We start from the raw sequence: 18,685 nt of genomic DNA, 5'->3' as shown, positions 1-18,685 counted from the left end.
GGAGCATGGTGCCATGTTTGTTGCCTCTTTGTTGCCACATGGTACCATGAGCTATGGGGGATGGTGGGAAAGGTCCCAATACATACATACATACATACATACATACATACATACATACATACAGACAGACAGAAATTACAGAAAAGTAAAAAGTGCATTTCCTTGTTACTGTGGACATGACTGATACAGAAATACCACTCTTTTCAAATTCTGAGCAATGTATAGACAAAACTCTTATTTTATATATATATATATATATTTGACTTTAGCAGTGGTGAAGTTAGGGGTTGTGGTTCTCTCTTACACTGAACCACGTAAATTACAAGGTAATACACATATAAAAAATGTACTATTGTATTATAAAATCAAATATAACTAAATAAAAAAATGTAATATACAAACTGAAAAATATAAGCCAATGCATAAACAGAACACAATACATAATAAAGTAACGGAAATACAAAAATGGCCATAAAGAGTGATCTATGTACAGGAATTGAAAGCTATATATTATGTACATTCATACTACAACAATAATCACCTATATTAAATATAAGAAACAACAGTGTTCTTCAGCTGTACAGTAAAATAGCAATGTTACTCGCCAACCTACCACTAGTCAACGGTCACATGAAACAATCAGCAGTATTCAACATGTAATCTCTACGTGCAGTTTTAAATTTTGATACTGTTTTGGAGTTCCTCATGGCAGCTGGAAGTGAATTCCAGAATCGTGACCCAGCCACAACGAAGGATCTATTATACATTGAAGAGTGGTTGACAGGAATAGCAAGAGAAGTGCCAGATCTAGTGTTACAATTATTGAACGAGGATAATAACTGGAATTTTGAAGAAATGTATTTGGGTAGATTTTCCTTCAGAGTTCGATATATCAATGTAAGTACATGAAACTTCTGTTGCCTGTCAGGTTTCAGTCAGGAAAGTGCTGTTTAGCTAGAGGTTATGTGAGCATCATAACTCAAGTTAAAAGCAAACTGAAGACCAGAGTTCAATGCTCATTGAAGTTTCGTAGTTTGTTCACGGGTCGCATCAACAAGGACAAAGTCTGAATAGTCCAGTATTGGTATTATCAAAGTTTGGAGCAGTTTTATCAATACGTCTTATGGCAAAATGTCCTTATGTCATTTCAGAGGGTGTAGTGTCGTGTACATCTTTCTACATGTACTTCTTACGTGTGCAGCTGAGTCAAAAGTTTCAGTCAGTCATACCTATATATATTATAATTGTCTGAGTTTTTTTGGGGCTGTGGAGGAGAAAGTTTTTGCTGGCGTACGCACTGAGTTGTTGAAGGTCGGAGTTGCTATCTTTTATTGCATTCAATATATCTTTTATATTAACATGGCAGTAAATTTGGAGGTCAACGGCAAGAAGTTGATATCTATTATACTTTATTTTAGAGGAGATATCATTAATATAGAGTGCAAACAGGAGAGGACCAAGACCAAGGACAGAACCCAAGCGGAGCTTCTGCCTTTCTGATCCGCCGCTGTGAATTAATATTGTGAGCTATAACACGCTGCTTACGATCTGTAAGGTAAGTGGAAAATTTTGAAGCTTCAGTATCGATAAAAGATTCAAGATTTTTTAAACAATATTTGGATATTGATCGTGTCAAAAGCACTGCTGAAGTCACTTGTCTTTCGTCCACTGCTTTATCTTATATCGTCAGTCACTTTCAGTAAGGCAGTTGCTGTACTATGGTCCTTCCTGCAGCCAGACTGCAGCGGATCCAGAAGGGAGTGAGAGTGCAGGTATTCCTGTATTTGAACACGTACCAACCATTCTAGTGCTCTGGAGAGGGCAGAAATAATAGAAATTTGATAGTAATCAAATAGAAGTTTCGAACCTGGGATCTTAGTAGTGGGATTATGTTAGCTAATTTCCAAACTGTTGGTAGTGTACCATTCTTCAAACAATAATTAAAAATATGGCTGAGAATGGGAAGAACAGCACTAATGGCATATTGTGTATAAAAGTGATAGGAATATCACTGACCCCACTCATCCTGGATTTAGTACAGGACTTTCTTAACTTCATTAGTGCTGACTGTATGAAAGGCAAATTTTGAGGGACAAGTGATGGGCTGTTATCTGTATGTTGTCTCTTTAGTGGATTAGACTGAATCCGGTCTTCTGAGAAATACGCGTTCACCTCATCATGTGGAATGTCAGGTACCTGGTTCTTTTATCTCATTTTACCTATGCCCATAGCTCGGAGATGCTTCGAGGCACTATCCGTATTTAAGTTACGTACTGATTTACGAACATACTCATATGTTTTAAATTTGCTATTTGCTTTACATTGCACCGACACAGATAGGTCTTATGGCGACGATGGGGAACAAGAAAAGCCTAGGAATGGGAAGGAAGCGGCCGTTGCCTTAATTAAGGTACAGCCCCAGCATTTGCCTGGTGTGAACATGGGAAACCATGGAAAACCATCTTCAGGGCTGCCGACAGAGGGGTTCGAACCCACTACCTCCTGGATGCGAGCTCACAGCTGCGCGCCCTGAACCGCACGGCCAACTCGCCTGGTATATTTAAATTTAAGATAACACATCGTTTGTTTAGTTTTATTCCTAATTATTCTACAATTTTCATAGTCAGTTTGGTCAGAAGTACATCTGTAGCGTTGAAAAGACCATCACGCTGAGACATCATGTTTTTAACTTCAGAGGTTAGCCATGGATTAGGTTTCTGGGACACACTTATCTGTCACTTCGGTGCATGTATGTTATATAGACCATGTACTAATGAATAAATTAATTTTTATGTCAATATCTTCTAGATGTAAAATGTCATTCCACAGAAGACTGTAGGCATCATATCTTAACTGATTTTATGTCAATGTTTTTTTAAATTCCTGCAGGTTACATATCTAGGTTTATATTTTGGAATATGAAGCAAGTAATCAAGAAATATAGTCATGAGTGAACATGGCTGGTACTGAAATTTGTCCATGAGTTACAACTTTCTGAAGGTTATTAGTCACTTTAGCCGGGCTGAGTGGCTCAGACGGTTAAGGCGCTGGCCTTCTAACCCCAACTTGGCAGGTTCGATCCTGGCTCAGTCCGGTGGTATTTGAAGGTGCTCAAATACGTCAGCCACGTGTCGGTAGATTTATTGGCACGTAAAAGAACTCCTGCAGGACTAAATTCCGGTACCTCGGCGTCTCCGAAGACCTTAAAAAGTAGTTAGTGGGACGTAAAGCAAATAACATTATTATTATTAGTCACTTTAAGATCAATTAAGGTATGTGAAAAGTGGTTAGCAGTATACACATGGTTAGTCGGGTGAGAGGGAAGGATCGTCATATCAAATGATGAAAACAGGTCTTCTAATTTCTTTGTGTCATAGGTCTTGATAAGTAAATTAGTGTTCAAGTCCCCTAATATTATAAGCTGTTCATACGCTGGTAGTAAATTAAGAAAATACATCTCAAATTCAGTAACATGTAATATTTTAGGTGGTCGATAAAGTACTCCAGTAAGTATTTTCTGTCCACTCGCAATTACTTCAACAAACACAAACTCTGCCCTTGGTAACTCACCGGTCGATGAGGTGCAAATGACACAGCTCTTGAGGTTGTCTCTACAATAAAGAACGAGGCCTACACCCTTCTTATTGGTGTGGTCATGACGACGATGGTGATTATAGCCATCAAGGTAGGTAAGTGTCCTCATCCTGAGGTAGTGCAGCTGTTTTCAGGTACACCCCCCAAAGGAGGTGAGCTGCATGTACCATTTCGACAACATACCAGCCCTTCTGTCATTCTTAAATTTCTGGCAGTACCGGGAATCAAACCCGGGCCCCTGAGGACGGCAGCTAATAACACTAACCTTTACATTATGGAGGCGGACGCCATCAAGGTGAACTGAGGGAGACAACCAACTTTCACCGATACCTATCACATGGCCACAATTTTCGTTAAATGAACCCTTAATTTCATACAAGTATGCGAGTAAGCTTAGGCTGTTCAAATTGTTAAGAGTTACAGTTACAGGCTAATGGACATGCTTGAACTAAGACAGAAATCTTAACTGGATATCCCGATGAAGTGGACCACTGCCTGGTGAAAAAAAAACCACACACACACAATAAACCGACAAAAACAATAATACGAGGGCTCATCAACAAAGACTGAGACCGATTTTTTTCACAGATGTTTATTACTCCATTTCAATGTTTACATGATCTTTTTCAAAGTAGTCCCTTCCTACTTCAATGCACTTTTTATAGCATCTCTGCCAGTCCTTGAACACATGTTGCAGACCATTCTTTGTCAGGTCCTTGAGAATCGCCTAATTTTTCTTGAGCACTGCTTCAGAGTTCTCAAATCGAATGCCCCTAAGCTTTTGCCTTTAGAGATGGGAATAAAAAAAATCACAGGGTGCAAGATCAGGGCTATAGGGTGGATGCGGTACACAGGTAATCTTGAATCGAGCCACAAATTGCATGACTTGATATGCGACGTGAGGCCATTCATTGTCATGATGAGGTCGCCACCCAGTCTGAGAAAGCTCTGGTCGTTTCTTTGCAATCTGCTTCCTCAATGCAACCAATACTGAGTGTAGTATGCTGCTGTAACAGTAGTGTGAGGGGGAACTGCATGCTGGTAAATCATTCCATTACAGTCAAAAAATGTGATCACAATCACTTTCCCTGCAGATGGAACAACTTTTATCTTTTTTTTTGTGATGGAGAACCTGGCGATTTCCACACTGTGCTGGCTTGTTCAGGATCATAATGATGCAGCCATGACTCATCACTAGTGATAATCAATTTCAAAAACACATCCCCTCCATCAGCAAAGGGGCGCAGCATCTCACGGCTTGTCTCCATTCGCACAGCTTTTTGTTTGGAAGTCAACAGACGTGGCACCCAACGGGCACAAACTCGGGTCATACGGAGATCATGCATAATCGTAAAGACACTGCCATATGAAATTCTCAACATTTCACTGAGGTTACGTAATGTTATCCGTCGATCCTCACGGACATTCACAACCTCTGTGTTGATGTTGACTTCAGTCACAGCAGAAGCCGAAACACCAGGCCCACCTTGCTTAACACAGACAAGTCAGCCTTCTTTGAAGTCCCTGAACCACCTAAAATGTTACACGAGGTAGTGCATCTTCACTGTACGCCTACTTCAGCTTTTCGTACGTTTCAGTCACTGTATGGTTTAAACAGAAACAGAATATGATTGCGCTGTACTGCTCCTCTCGCGTCACCTCCATTGTCCGGTATGCGAAATGCACATAGCGTCTACACAATAGAGCATTACTAACTACCAACCTACAGATACGAGAGTGCTGCCGCCTACGGACATTATACATAAAAACCCGTTCTTTTCAAATATTTGTTAGAGATAGGAAAGTATCACAGAAGCTACAGAAAAAATCAGTCTCAGTCTTTGAAGATCAGCCTCTGTATTGTGAAGGCACATCGCTATGGTTTCATCACTCTGATAATCCACATAGTCGCCTCAAGTGTGAATTCAATTCACAAGGTGTATTAATTTGCTGCTCCCTTCCATCATCTAGATGAACAGTAATGCGGCTATCCAGGATCGAAGTCCAGTGCTTTATTTAGTACTTCCTTCCGTGTGGACATCAGAGATTCCACGATGAGCAGCTTAGTACCTTTCAGAGCTCACTTGGCATGCCAGATGTGGTCTCGTTCATGGTACCTGAGGAATTTAATAATAATAAGTCTATTCCCCGCAGACACCACCTTAGTTGCCGCCCTCTTCATATGGCAGAGTCTGTGACACCGATCTATGCTGTCCATTGACAATTGAACATTCAGCTTGCTTTTCGAAGTTTCTAACAACACAGCATATGTATCCTCGCTTGGGGTTCCAGTTACATTGTGAAAGAGGAGGTAGTTCCTTCTGTAATGTTCTACCTCATCAAGCTGATTATCCTGCCAATCTAGACATTCTTGTGGATGGCCTACCTCCTTCTTCATGTCAATTCTGCAGATGTAATTCCACGGAAGGCCTCGAAGTCTAAAGCAAGACTTGTTAGAGTGTCGCAGCACTTGCTGCACCAGCAGCCATGGCTTGCTCCGAGTGAACTTGAAAATCAGACATCCGTTTTTCAAACTTCATCAGACGTTCATCTACGGTTTTCAGCATCATAGAGCTTCACTGTTGATAAACGTGACAAAATGATACACTAGCACACCCTTGAATTATAAGATGATGTTTTACTTCCTGATATGGCAGGTGAATTGCGGAGCTCATTTACTCGTGCTGTGTAGCCGCGCCATTTTAACTAGTGCGTGGTTTGTCGCAAACTTATTGCCAACATGGGAAATCTTCAGCAATTTTAACGATGTTTCTTTCCCGAGTGACATTCTCACCCAGAAACGTAACTGTGGTGGTGCTCGTGATGTGCAAAATTTGCATGTTTTGAATGTTTCTATGATTGGTATCATCTTCTGAAGCGTTAATATAAAACTGAACTTACAAAACACTGTAATCCCTTAAAAATATCATAATATATTACACTTATTGTGAAACCCAGTTGTAGTTTTACAATCAATATAACACCCCTGTATCCACTAACTTGATAAGAAACATCTGTGCAGTAATCATCAATGGACATAAGTAGATAAACAAAACAAAACAAAAAATCATCATGATTTGAACACGGGCACGAAAGTGTGAAGCTGCGCGATAGCAACAGTGTCACCACATCAGTTGTATTTGTTATGCTCTAAAACGCACGTAAAACACACAGAAAACTTTGACCGCCATTTTCTCGGAAATGGTTGAGTGTCTACAGGTAAGCCGAACTTGTGTTCGCTTATTTCGACCTCTCTTCCGCTGAGCGAAGTTTCTTGGAAATCGGGTTGTTACACTTGGTGAATTCCCCTCGTCAGAATAATCTGATATGCGGTAAGGGTTGGCATTTCTGAATTATGAGTTTGTGGCAATTCATTCTTTGAAATGTGATTTTTGTGTTCCAATGACTAATACGAAGGTTGTACTACATGCCTCTATTGGAAGGAAATACACAAGTCCTCCATAAACTCTTCACAGTTATTGACAGGATTGCTCTTTTTTTGTGTCATAGTCAAGGGTAGTTCTTTTAAATTCACAGATTCACATTCTTTGACCATATTTCTCAAATTCCCTTCATTTTTACTGAAGTGAAGGTCGCAATGTTCTGCTAGGAATGTTAAGATACTTTCAATAGTTTTCAATGAACTAAAAAACACTCTTTCTTTTTTACGTAGTATCTTCTCCATCATAAACTGAAGGTGGTGGTGGAATGCTTGAAATGGAACCTCATAATCGAGAGCAATTTCTACCCACTGCTTGACACAATCCAATGGAGTAGTAGGGTGTCCAGCAAACAAGGCTGGATTGGCAAGGATTCCACGAGCAGCCATGACACCTGCAAAACATTTTATTAAATATCATTTGCATACTATTTTTGAATTTTCCATCTAATGTAGTAACATGAAGTAAGATTTCTGAGAGCATTAGCCAGAATTTGCAACATTACAAAAATTTATATGATTGATGTTACCAGTGTACTTGATGACATTTTCAGAAAGGAAGAGAATATCAAGATAACCTCTCTATTTCCCTGTTATAACATGGTCCTTATTATTCCTTACCACATATAAAGGTACCTGTTTTCACACTCGTCAACAATATTGCTTTAAACCCATCCCATAGGCTGTTTACATTTTTTTTTAACCATTTCCCATTGCTGATAACTGCTTAAAAAAAAAAAAAAATTGCTAGTGGCTTCACGTCGCACCAACACAGACAGGTCTTATGGCGACGATGGGATAGGAAACGGCTAGGAGTGGGAAGGAAGCGCTGTGGCCTTAATTAAGGTACAGCCCTAGCATTTGACTGGTGTAAAAACGGTAAACCACAGAAAACCATCTTCAGGGCTGCCAACAGTGGGATTCGAACCCACTATCTCCCGGGTGCAAGCTCACAGCTGCACGCCCCCTAACCGCACAGCCAACTCGCCCGGTGATAACTGCCTTTTTAAAAATTTCTCCATTCCCGTATTATCAGCAATATGGTATTGCATAATAGTCCTACTTATACAACATTCCTTTCTAACACATTTATTTTTAACTATGACAAAGACAGCTTCATGATCACTTACACCATGTATCACTTCAGTTTCCCTATACAACTCATCTGGTTTTATCAGCACCACGTGTAGAATATTTTTCCCTCTATTTGGTTCCATTGATTTCTGATTCAGCTTTCCTTCCGATAATAATTTATTCACCATTTGTTGGTCATACTTTCTGTCCTTCGCATTCCCTTCCCAGTTAACATTTGGTAAGTTCAGATCATTCGCTGCAATAACGTTTCTTTCTGTGTCATTCTCCACATAGCTGATTATCGCATGGAATAATTCTGTATCAGCATCAGTGACAGCCTCGCCAGGTTTGTACACCCCAAAAAAAAGTTGTCTATTGTCTTTAGAGAAGAGTCTTACATCTAGAATTTCCTGTTCCTCATCCTTAACCTTTTCGTAGCTTACAAATTTTTCATTCACCAGTATAAATACTCCCCCTCCTATCGTTCCTAACCTGTTTCTGAGATAAACACTCCAGTTTTTTGAGAATATTACTGAATCCCTAATATGACTTCTCAGCCATGATTCTTATTACAACATCTGGAAAATATATATTTATCAAATTACTTCATTCTATTCCTTTCTTTACAATACAGTAGAAGTCCGCTATAGCGAGTATGGGTATAACGAGAACCCTGTTATAATGTCAGATATTTTTTATCCCTTCAAAATTCCTATATTGAACTGGGTATTATCCTTTGGTTACAGCGAGAGTCCGATCACTGAAGCATCCATTATTACGAGCGATTAAGCGTGCACGATTTTTTTCGTTACCGATATTTATACACCCAACCATTATATTGCATGCGATCGATCACCTCTGGTATAGTTTACTCGCTATATCCACTAGGGAGCTCTATTGTCGACATTTAAAAGCGATGTCAGAGTCGATTAGTAAAACCCGTCAACTGCTGTTCTATAAAGGAAAATGAAAGAGAAGGCGTTTTTGTAATAAATGCATATCCGATAGCAGTTGTTAACTCGTTAGAAATAAAGGCTGAAGTGAACGATCGTTTAATTTTAATATTATACACTGAAATTAAGTACGAATGCAATACACTTCCAGATATGGCAGAGAGCATAACTGATTTCGGAGGTTAGGTATATTTTTTCGCGTCTGGTTAAATTTCGGTAAGGCTATTCCTATGTAAATTTACAGCGGAAAGGTTATCACTTTTCTACTGGTGCTTGATATACGTTTTCATGGTACATACGCGGTTAAGTTGGGGTAGGTGACACTGTTTGAATAAGAAAACTGAAGCGTTTGCCACAAAATGTGACCTTTGGTACTGTTTTTTCGCTATGTGCACTTGCGAGCTCTCTCGTTGACATAAGAATGCAATGTTGGTCGATTAGTAATACCCGTCGACTGCTGTTCTGTAAAGAAAATTAGAAATGAAAGAAAAGAACATGTTTTCATAACAAAAACGTGAATAACGTGGTCGAAAGCAGTTAACTCGTTTAGCGAGGAGGTTATCATTTCTCTACATGCGCTTGAACTATGTTTTCATGATACATATACGGTTAAGTTAAGTGAAGCTGTTTGTGGAAGAAAACTGAAACGTTTGCCACAGAGGCCTCTGGAGTGATACTATAATTTTTTCCGGAATGCAATTAAACACAAACCTTCACCTAGTATTGGATTTCGAAAAATAACAAACGAGCAAGCCGTAGTGTGGATATTATCTCCAAAAACACAAGTTTTGAACAAACTGATTTCCAGTTCATACCTATTTAATGTGTTTGGGTTTTTCCCAACTTTTACGGAAATTTGGATATAACAACAATCTGCTATAGCAAGTAAATTTTTCGCCGTTATAAATTCTCGCTATAGCAGACTTCTACAGTTTAACACTAACAATTTTAAGCACATCCTTACTTGACTTCATGTGTCCTATACTGACATTACCACTCCTTGGGCAACCCTGTTTCCATATAATTCTAAACACTCCGCCCCTATTTGAACTATTGCAGTTCAAATGAAGGCCATCTGAGCACAGAGCACAGGGAAAATACTGAATAGTTCAAAATTCATTAATATGAATCACATAACAATGAATTTTATGATTCAATGCTGGTAAATTCAATAATAGTATTTTGCACAGGATGTACAAATCTCATTCCCAATTTCCCACATACCCATTCCATAGTTCCATTTAAATCCCCAATCACTCTTCATTCAGTATCCCACTTATAACAATCTCTGCTTCCTTAAGCTACGTCTGCCATAACAAGATCCCAAAAATATCTCCAAGTATGTTAAAACCTTTTCTTGATTGCCTGACGTTATTGGTACCAATGTGGAAAATTACCATCCTCCTTTCCTTCTATTTTCCTCAATATCTACCTTAATCTCATTCCTGGGTAACACTTTCCCTTTCCTCCACATGCCTGAAAAATGAGTCAGCCATGACCCCACCCTCATTAGATCCCCTCCACTCCTGGTCTCCCATAACTTCCCTGACGCCTGCAGAACTCACTTCCTCTTCCCTTTTCTCCTCCTCAATAACCTGTTCCACCACTCTCTTCCTATCCTCTACTTTAAGTTTCCCTTTCCTCTTGCCCCACTCTCCTCAGCACACACTGTAATGTTTGTTTTGTTATCCCTGGTATTCACCATGTATGTCTTTTTTGGCCTTATCCTCAAGTGCCTATGTACTGAAACACCTATCTGTGTCAGTGCGACGTTACGCCAATTGTAAAATAAAAATATTCCTGGGCAAACTGGACGTTACGCCAATTGTAAAAAAAAATATTCTTGGGTAAACAGCTTTTTTAAAATTTTTGTCCAGGTAAATTAATCCAAGTGGAATTAATAAATTTAGTTAGATGTTTATTTGAACTTCTCTTGGATCTAGATTGAAGCAGCATCTTGAGATTGAAACTTTGTTGATGTATGATTTTTCCATACATTTCAATTTACATTCTTGTTTCAGTTACACATCCTAACTTTTGTTAAAATAAGTTATTGTATTATCACTTTTATTCTACAGTGCTTCATCCCCTTCTGTATCCCTTTCATTTGGCTCTCTCCTCTCTAATTTGACATTATTCCCAATATATGTGTTTCTGAGAAAAAAGAAATAAATGTGATAATGGTATTGCGGCCATGGAATTTACAGAGCTTACAAATGGAAGCATCAGCTGGAAAAGTATTCCTTTTTTTTAAAAAAAAAATACATAATTTGCTTTGGGTCACACTGGGAGAAAAATTTATTTTTGTATCTAAGGGGAAATCAAGACTGAATGTGTTAAATTTTACTTTCCCACCTCACAATGTTACTTGTATTCTGACTTCATAAGGAAAATATATAAAATGTATTCACCTTCACATCCAGTTTCCTCGTACAACTTCACAGCATCCTCCAAATTTTTAACATCCCCATTTGCTATTAATGGAATTCGGACACTGTCTCTTATTAACCTTAATGCATCCATGGAAATGGGCTGAGAACGCTGCTCAGGTGTTCGAGAATGTATTGTGATGAAAGATATGCCCGTGGATTCCAACATCTGACACAGGTCAACACTCTTCCTGAAAAGGGGAAAATGAAATATACATATTAGGAGAATTAACACTCACCTAAATCAAAGGGAAAATACTGAACAGTTCAAAATTCATTAATATGAACCACATAACAATGAATTTTATGATTCAATGCTGGTAAATTCAATAATAGTATTTTGCACAGGATGCCTTTTCCTATCAATCTGGTGAAGGCACAAAATTGAAATACCCATGAAATAAACTTTCAGCTAATTAAGTCGTGTTGACTACATACAGTATATGCTGAAGACATGTCAGTCATCCTCATTTCCCATTTCCAGTCTTCTGGGTCGGGTTGTGAATCAAGAACATCCACAGTTTTCTATCTCTCACTTCCTTCCTTCCTCAAATATTTCTTCTACTTTTACTCCTCTCTTCTCTATACTCTCCTTCAACGTATCTGTACACCTCTCTTTAGGCCTTCCCCATTGTCTTCCTGCTATTATTTTCTCCATAAATATTTGCTTTGGAACTCTATCCTCTTCCATTCTCATCACATGTCCATACCATTTCAGCTTATTGGTCTCTACCTTGTCTTGCAATTTAGGGACTCCATTTTCTCTCAAATTTCTGTTTCTGATTTTATCCCTTTGTGTCTTCCCAATTATTCCTCTGAGGAATTTCATATCGGCTACAAGGATTCTGCTTTCATCATGTTTTGTTGTTGTGCGTGTGCCTGCCGCATATGTCAAAATTGGTGTGTGATACACTGAGTACAGAATTTTCTTGCATTTCTCTGGGATGTTCCAGTTCCACATTATACCTCTCACACACTAGTAAAAACCCATTGGCTTGTTGGATTCTCTTTCTGATTTCTTAATTTATTTTCCCATCTTCTGCAAGTATACTCCCCAAATATCTGAAGATTTTCAGAACTTCTGATTGTCTTCCATTTACTTCAATATTCCCTCTGCCAATTCCACACAGTAACTTGTTCTTGTACTTCCATTTCATCTTCTCCCCATATTACTATGTCGTCTGCAAAGAATAAGGTCTTTGTCTCTTTGTTTCCCATTTTTTATAGTACACTCCTGTGGATTTCATCCATGACTGTGATGAAGAGTAGAGGGTATCATACACTTCCTTGTTGAAGTCCTGTTTCTACATTGAACCAGTTTGTTTGTCTTATTTTAGTCTTCAAACTACTTACATACTTTTCATACATGGCTATGATCATTTGTACTTCTGCTCTGCTTATCTTCATTTTTACCAATGCATCCCACACTAGTTGCAATGGTACACTGTCATACACCTTCTCAATATCCATAAATGTCATCACTAAATCCTTCCTGAACTCCCATCTTTTCTCCATCATGTTTCTTAATGCAAAAATTCAACAAGTTGATCTATCCCTTCTAAATCCACATTGTTTTTCCTCCATTTCCTTTCCTACTTTCATCCTCAGCCCTCACTCTAATATCCTCTCAAAGATCTTTGTGATATGTGAAATGAGGGCGATTCCCCTAAAGTTGCTACATTCTTTCTTATTACCCTTCCTGAATACTGGAATTATCGGACATTTTCTCCAATCTTCTGGTACTTCCTTTTTTCCGTATCACTCAAAATAACCTATATATCCCATGTACCCCTACTGGTCCTGCTGCCTTTATTATCTCTGTAGCCACCTCATCCACACCTGACGCTTTGCCAGTTTTCATCTTTATAATTCCTCCTATTTCCAACATTGTTATATCTTCATTTTGGTTTCCTTCCACCATTTCTTCTTCTTGTTCCTCCTCTTCATCCAGTTCTCTGAAAATGATATATCAAGTTATTTAGCAAAATTCTGCCCCCTCTTTGTGTCAAAATTGTCTGAACCTTTCCTTACAAATTTTGCATCTTCTATCCTGTTAACTTTGCTTCTAAACAATCCATACAATACTTTCTTACTTCCTTTAACATCCTCTCGCAAGGTTTCTGTGAAGTTTTCTTAGCACTTTGTTTCTCTTCCTGTACAATCTTCTGACTTGCTTTCTTTGCTTAATGATACTTTTGCCTACTCTCCGCATTTCTGCCCCCTCTTCCATGCTTTTTGTTTTTATTTCACTGCATCCCTTACTTTGTTATTCCACCAGGGTGTCTCCTTGTCCTTTTTCCCTAATACTCTACCATATGTATCTTCTGCAGGACAAAAATAGCCCACCAGGGGCAACAGAACTCACTATCTTCTGAATTCATGTCAGATGCTCTATTGATTGAGCTACTGTATGAAATAACTTAATGGGAAAGAAGACATCAGGTTGTGGGTTTGGTCCCTGCAGGTGCCCGGTTGCCATATTTGTTCTGTAATTAACATCTCTATGGCAGGTACCTAAGAAGCTGAAAGTTTAATTCAAGTAAGTACAATACAGTTGTAAAAACTATATATTCACTTGAAATATGCATGTTTATGTCATTATGCATGTCCTTTACACCCTTGCCTAGAATTTTTACCTAAACAAATTTGATTGATAGTATTCATTTAAGATGTAATGTGGCAGTACCTTATATCATCTAGTATTCTTATCTTCACTGAGACAGTATAGGGAAGGGAGATTCTGTTCCTCACTTGTAAAACTATGTCTCGTAATAGATCGGGTTTGTACAAAAGATCAGCACCATAGCCTTCTTTCATAGCCCAACGTTGTGGGCAGCCGCAGTTAAGATCTACACCATTACTGCTCCTGGAACAAATAGCAATATTTCCCAGTTAAGAACTCATTATCATGAAAAAACAAAATCACTCTTATTTTCTTAATTTTGCACTAAGTGTAATAAAAATACCAAACAACAGAAGCTCCGTAATCATTACCATTGAAGTTTTACATTACTCCAGATGGAAGGTTAGTTTCCACACCATATGGAAATTTGCAGTGACATGCACAGACTTTGAAATAAATGAATGGGAAAGAAGACAGCAGCTCTAAAATCAGAGCAGTACTAAGAAGAAATAATCAATTAGTTGAAAAGCTAAAAACATACTGTCTTTCTTACCTAAGCCCCTTTAATATTGATAGATCCCCTTCAAATTCCATGGTGTTTGTCAAGTTGTTACTGAAGAGTCTGTTGAATTTTATACATTAATTCTACCAACATATTTATAAGTACCTGACAAAGCTTGATGCAGTGCTGGTGCTCCAAACATTCTGTCATCTCACTCGACTGAAAATGAGGTGAGCTAATCAATCTTACTTACTGCTAGCCTTCCTGTGACTGTTGCACCCAGAGGCCTGCCAGTATTCAAGCATGTAGATTTTTTTTCTTTTTTTGCTAGTTGCTTTACGTCGCACCGACACAGATAGGTCTTATGGCGACGATAGGATAGGAAAGTCCTAGGAGTTGGAAGCAAGCGGCCGTGGCCTTAATTAAGGTGTGCCTGGTGTGAAAATGGGAAACCACGGAAATCTATCTTCAGGGCTGCCGACAGTGGGATTCGAACCCAGTATCTCCCGGATGCAAGCTCACAGCCGTGTGCCCCTGACCGCACGGCCAACTCACGTGTTAAAGCATATAGATAAAGCTGTCTTGCATGTCTGTGTGTAATGTTCATTGGATTAACAGTTATGAATACATATTCCAAGCATAGGGCTATTCACTGCTACACATGAGAAGTTAGAGGCACCAGATCTATAATAGACTATGAATTCAGGTAATTTGTTAAGAATGTGCAGGTATTTCAGGGATTTTTCAATGATACAGACCACTATTTGATCTGTAGTGAACTAAGTAGGCTATCTCTAGGCCTAGGATAAAGAAAGTGAAATCTGTTTGCAGACAAATAAGGGCAGAGAATTTCTAGGATGAGGAAATTAGAAGTACACAGATAAGTGAAAAGTTCCAAACAACAGACAGTAAGCTGTTTCAGGATATGGAAAGAGAATGGGTAACATTAGGGATGCTATAGTTGAAACAGCATTGGAATGCCTAGAACGACTGTGCGTAAAGATAGGAAAAAGCGAACATCTTGGTGGAATGATGAAGTGAGGGTAGCTTGTAAATGTAAAAGGAATGGGTAATTGAAATGGCTCGAAACAAAGACGATGCAGACAAGAATTATACCTAGATGAAAGAAACAGAGCAAAACAAATAATTGCTGAATCCTAAATGTATTCATGAGAAGATTTTAGTAATAACCAGAAAAGGCTTGGTCAAGTGGCAGGGAAACCTTTCTGGACAGTAACAAAGAATCCTAGAAAGGGACAGATAAAGGAAATGAATAGTGTTTTGGGTAAATCAAGTGAACTCATAGTAGATCTCGGGGAATCGCTGGACAAGCAAAAGGAATATTTTGAAAATCTTCGTAACATAAAAGAAAATATTTTGGTTGACATTGCAAAACAACTGAGCCTACAGGGACGATGACAATGATGTTAGTGAATTTTCTCTTAAGGAAGTGGAGAGAGTGGTAAATAAACTCCATTATCATAAAGCAGGAGGAATAAATTAAATTCGGCCTGAAATTTTGAAGTATAGTGGGAAGGCAGATTTAAAGATGAGATAGTGACATGAATAACAATGATTATTTAATTCTCATTCTGGAATACTTCAGAATTTTGTATTAATCCTCTCCCTATTATATTTTTTTACTTTATTATCTGAACTGAATTCCCTTCGTAAGATTATGCTTGTAAACTATCTGAGAAGTCATGTATTGTTGACGTGGAATTCATATCCATTTAAATATTGCACGAGATTTATCGTGCAGCTAACAAGTTGGCGTGTGCCTGCCCGTGTCTTGAAGCAGAGCGTATTGACTGGCTGGAGGGCTTATTATAATGCAGGCTGAGTTCAAGGTCGGTCGTCGACTTCACCAGTTACCGTTGCACTTTGTGCAACCTACATTCCTGAACATGGATAATGTTAAGTACCGTGTGTGATCTCAAGATCACCATGGTGACCTGATTCCTTTTTTTACAGTAGGCCTACGGTAATTATGCCAAGATGTATTACCATCGGAGTTGGAAAGTATGTATATATTTACCTACACACGTAAGGAACCTATGTATCAACTTATTTCTACAAACAGACTGTTGGAACTTTTCTCTTCTGGTTATGAAGTTTAAGAAGATATAAAGCTCAAATTGCATGTGAAACTATGTGAACAACAAAATGTGAACTATATAATGGCGACTTAAGCAGTATTCAGCGTCATGTCAAGTAACAACATGGCTAAATATTTAATCTCTTGTGTCTCACCGCATGAGGTTCTCATCCTTGGAAAATTTTCTATTACACGACTGATCAACGAAAGTAAAATTATTAGCATTATTTCCAGGCCATGAAGTATTCTAAATTTATATAATTAAATCAACAATGTTAATTATTCTTGGGTAATATCTCACTGTAAATTTGACCTTGGTTGTACATTATGTACCTTCAATTTCAATTATGATTTATATCATTTATTCAATTTATATGGTGAACTTACGATGAATTTGAGGTTCATTTTCACCAATTGCTCGAACTCCTTCTGATATCTGTAGTTAATTTAGTGTAGCTTATAAAGATGATCATCTTAAATTTATCTATTATCCTTCTTTAGTTTTATCTATATTTAATTTATTCAGGTCACCTAAAATCATTTTATTCATTGGAAAACATTAATTAGTTCTTTGCCTGGTATACTATTAGTTTTCTCTTTCAATAAATTTTATTTTATTCCTTAAAAAGGTCTGTTTTATTTAATGCATTTTCAAGCCAAAGTAATTTTTTTTTTATCAATATGACAACAGTGTATCCTCATCTCCTTTATTTATTTCTATGTACCATATCACTTCTCGTTATTGTTACGTTTGGATTACTGAGACAAGGTAAGTTACTTTCCATTTAATTTTTCTTGTTATATTCTGTGGAGTACTTTCTCTTGTCATTTCCTGATTTCCTATTGTGTTGGATACTATTGCTTTATTCTGGGATGATTTTCCCTGTTTTATTTTCAACATCTCAGAGATATGGAACAAAACGAGACTACAGAGCTAGTTATAAATAGAGGATTGTGGAGGTGTTTAGTAAATTCACAGGGGCTTGCAGACTGACTGCTGAAAGGCGTAACAGTCTATAATGAAAATGAATGTATGTATGTATGTATGTATGTATGTATGTATGTATGTATGTATGTATGTATGTATGTAAGTAAAAAATTGACTTTCAGCAGCGATGTAAAACGGGGTTACCAAAAATAATGGTACAACTCTTTTGAAGACAGTTGCTTGCTGGTAGCTTCTTCATCATTCTAGTGAGGGCTATCAACATGCTGTACTGCCAAAATTTGCAAGAAGGTATGAACTCCTGAAATATTTCTCTCCTGATTAAGCAAAACTAGGACAGCTGTCCAATTGTAATTCCTCTTAAAACAGTAATCACCGCCACTTCTTAAGCAAAATGTCAGAGAAGATTCAGTGACTGACTGGCCTACCTGATTTCCAGTTTAATTTCTTTGGATACCTTTCTCTTCAAGTACATACACTAGAAGGGGTCCTGTAACTAATCATACATAATTAATAATATTAATAATAATAATAATAATAATAATAATAATAATAATAATAATGGAGATGACACAGAAATATATGACGTTATGCTGGATAGATATCTTCTTCATGAGGCGCCTTCTCTTAGTGGAGGTTGGCGGTCCACATAGCTAGCTCCGAACGTGATGTTGCAGCATGGAAAGCATCTTCTGAAGTGCACTTGTGCCATCTTCGGATGTCCTTCAATTAGAACTTTGTTGTCATACACTTTAATCTTTCCAAAACTGTCGGGCTTTCTAGTCATAGCAACGTTGAAAGAATTCCCCCACGGAGATCCGAATGGGGGAATAGAAACTCCGGATAATAATTTTACGTTAAAACAGAGCCATGCCATGTGAACTTAAAGGGATATCCTTAAGGATCTTTAATGCAGTGGTTTCCATTTGCCTTCCGCATCCTAATGCCGTTGACCAGTTGTAGGTTCTTCCACCTTTTGGGACCATTTCCTGTCCCAAGGACAATAGAGTGCCCTAACCTCTACCTG

At 38.1% G+C, this 18,685-nt stretch overlaps 1 protein-coding gene across 1 annotated transcript in view; it reads right to left on the bottom strand.

The window, feature by feature from the left end:
• Window positions 1–240: 240 nt before the first annotated feature.
• The window catches only part of Dus4 (Dihydrouridine synthase 4), a 111,142-nt gene continuing 92,697 nt past the window's right edge, over window positions 241–18,685 (bottom strand). Inside the window, exons 4-6 of the mRNA XM_067138938.2 lie at window positions 14,176–14,355; window positions 11,472–11,680; window positions 241–7,428 (exon numbers count right to left, since the gene is read on the bottom strand). Of these exons, the coding sequence (XP_066995039.1) occupies window positions 7,028–7,428; window positions 11,472–11,680; window positions 14,176–14,355 (790 nt within the window). The 3' untranslated portion in view covers window positions 241–7,027. The remainder of the gene's footprint in view (window positions 7,429–11,471; window positions 11,681–14,175; window positions 14,356–18,685) is intronic.

Source organism: Anabrus simplex, chromosome 2, assembly GCF_040414725.1.
Source record: "Anabrus simplex isolate iqAnaSimp1 chromosome 2, ASM4041472v1, whole genome shotgun sequence".
Lineage (NCBI taxonomy): Eukaryota > Metazoa > Arthropoda > Insecta > Orthoptera > Tettigoniidae > Anabrus > Anabrus simplex.
This window is presented reverse-complemented; position numbering and strand designations above follow the sequence as displayed.